At 72.1% G+C, this 671-nt stretch overlaps 1 protein-coding gene across 1 annotated transcript in view; it reads left to right on the top strand.

Annotated features, from left to right (window-relative positions):
- Positions 1-203: 203 nt before the first annotated feature.
- The window catches only part of SYT8 (synaptotagmin 8), a 4,598-nt gene continuing 4,130 nt past the window's right edge, over positions 204-671 (top strand). Inside the window, exons 1-2 of the mRNA XM_023537366.1 lie at positions 204-368; positions 470-669. Of these exons, the coding sequence (XP_023393134.1) occupies positions 275-368; positions 470-669 (294 nt within the window). The 5' untranslated portion in view covers positions 204-274. The remainder of the gene's footprint in view (positions 369-469; positions 670-671) is intronic.

Below are 671 nucleotides of genomic sequence, written 5' to 3'. Positions count from 1 at the left end.
AGGCTGGCCTGCTTGGCCAGGGCTGGGGGCTGGGGAGGTGGCCAGGAGGCCGGGCCTGTGGCAGCTAAGCCGGCACTTTGGCCAAAGCCCAGGGCCTCCCTCCCCTTGGCTCCACTCAGAACTGTCACCCCCGGCCACCCTGGGCTGCCTCCTTGCTCAGGCAGACCCAAGCTGGCTGCTGCTGGGCAGATGGGGCGGTGGACAGGGTCCCCAGGGGCCCGCCTCACAGGTGATCCGGCCACCACAGTCTCCTCCAAGCCAGCAGGGTAGGGCGATGGGGAGCCCCACAGGCCCATCCGGCACCCCTGCCCCGGCGGGCACCACGGCTGAAACCCGGCTTACTCCAGCCCTCACCGCCGGGATCCCCTGTGAGTCGGGGGTCCTGGGAGGGGCGCGGGGATGGCCCGGGCCAGGGCGGGGCAGCGCTGTCCACAGATGCATCTCAGGCCCGTCTCGGTGCCCACCCCAGGGCCCCGCTGGGCAGTCGTCACGGTCGCTGCCGTGGCTGCGGTCCTCGCCGCTTCCTGCCTCCTCTGTGTCCTCTGCTGTTGCTGTGGCCGACGCACACGCGGGAGAAAGCCCAGGGGCAAGGAGGCCGTGGGCCTGGCCCGTGTCCGCAGCACCGCCACCCCGCACCTGGTGAGCGGGCACCAGCACTCAGTGCCCAGTGC

This window comes from Pteropus vampyrus, unplaced genomic scaffold (assembly GCF_000151845.1).
Source record: "Pteropus vampyrus isolate Shadow unplaced genomic scaffold, Pvam_2.0 Scaffold187, whole genome shotgun sequence".
Lineage (NCBI taxonomy): Eukaryota > Metazoa > Chordata > Mammalia > Chiroptera > Pteropodidae > Pteropus > Pteropus vampyrus.
Note: the sequence above shows the minus strand (reverse complement) of the source record. Positions and strands in the feature narration are given on the sequence as shown.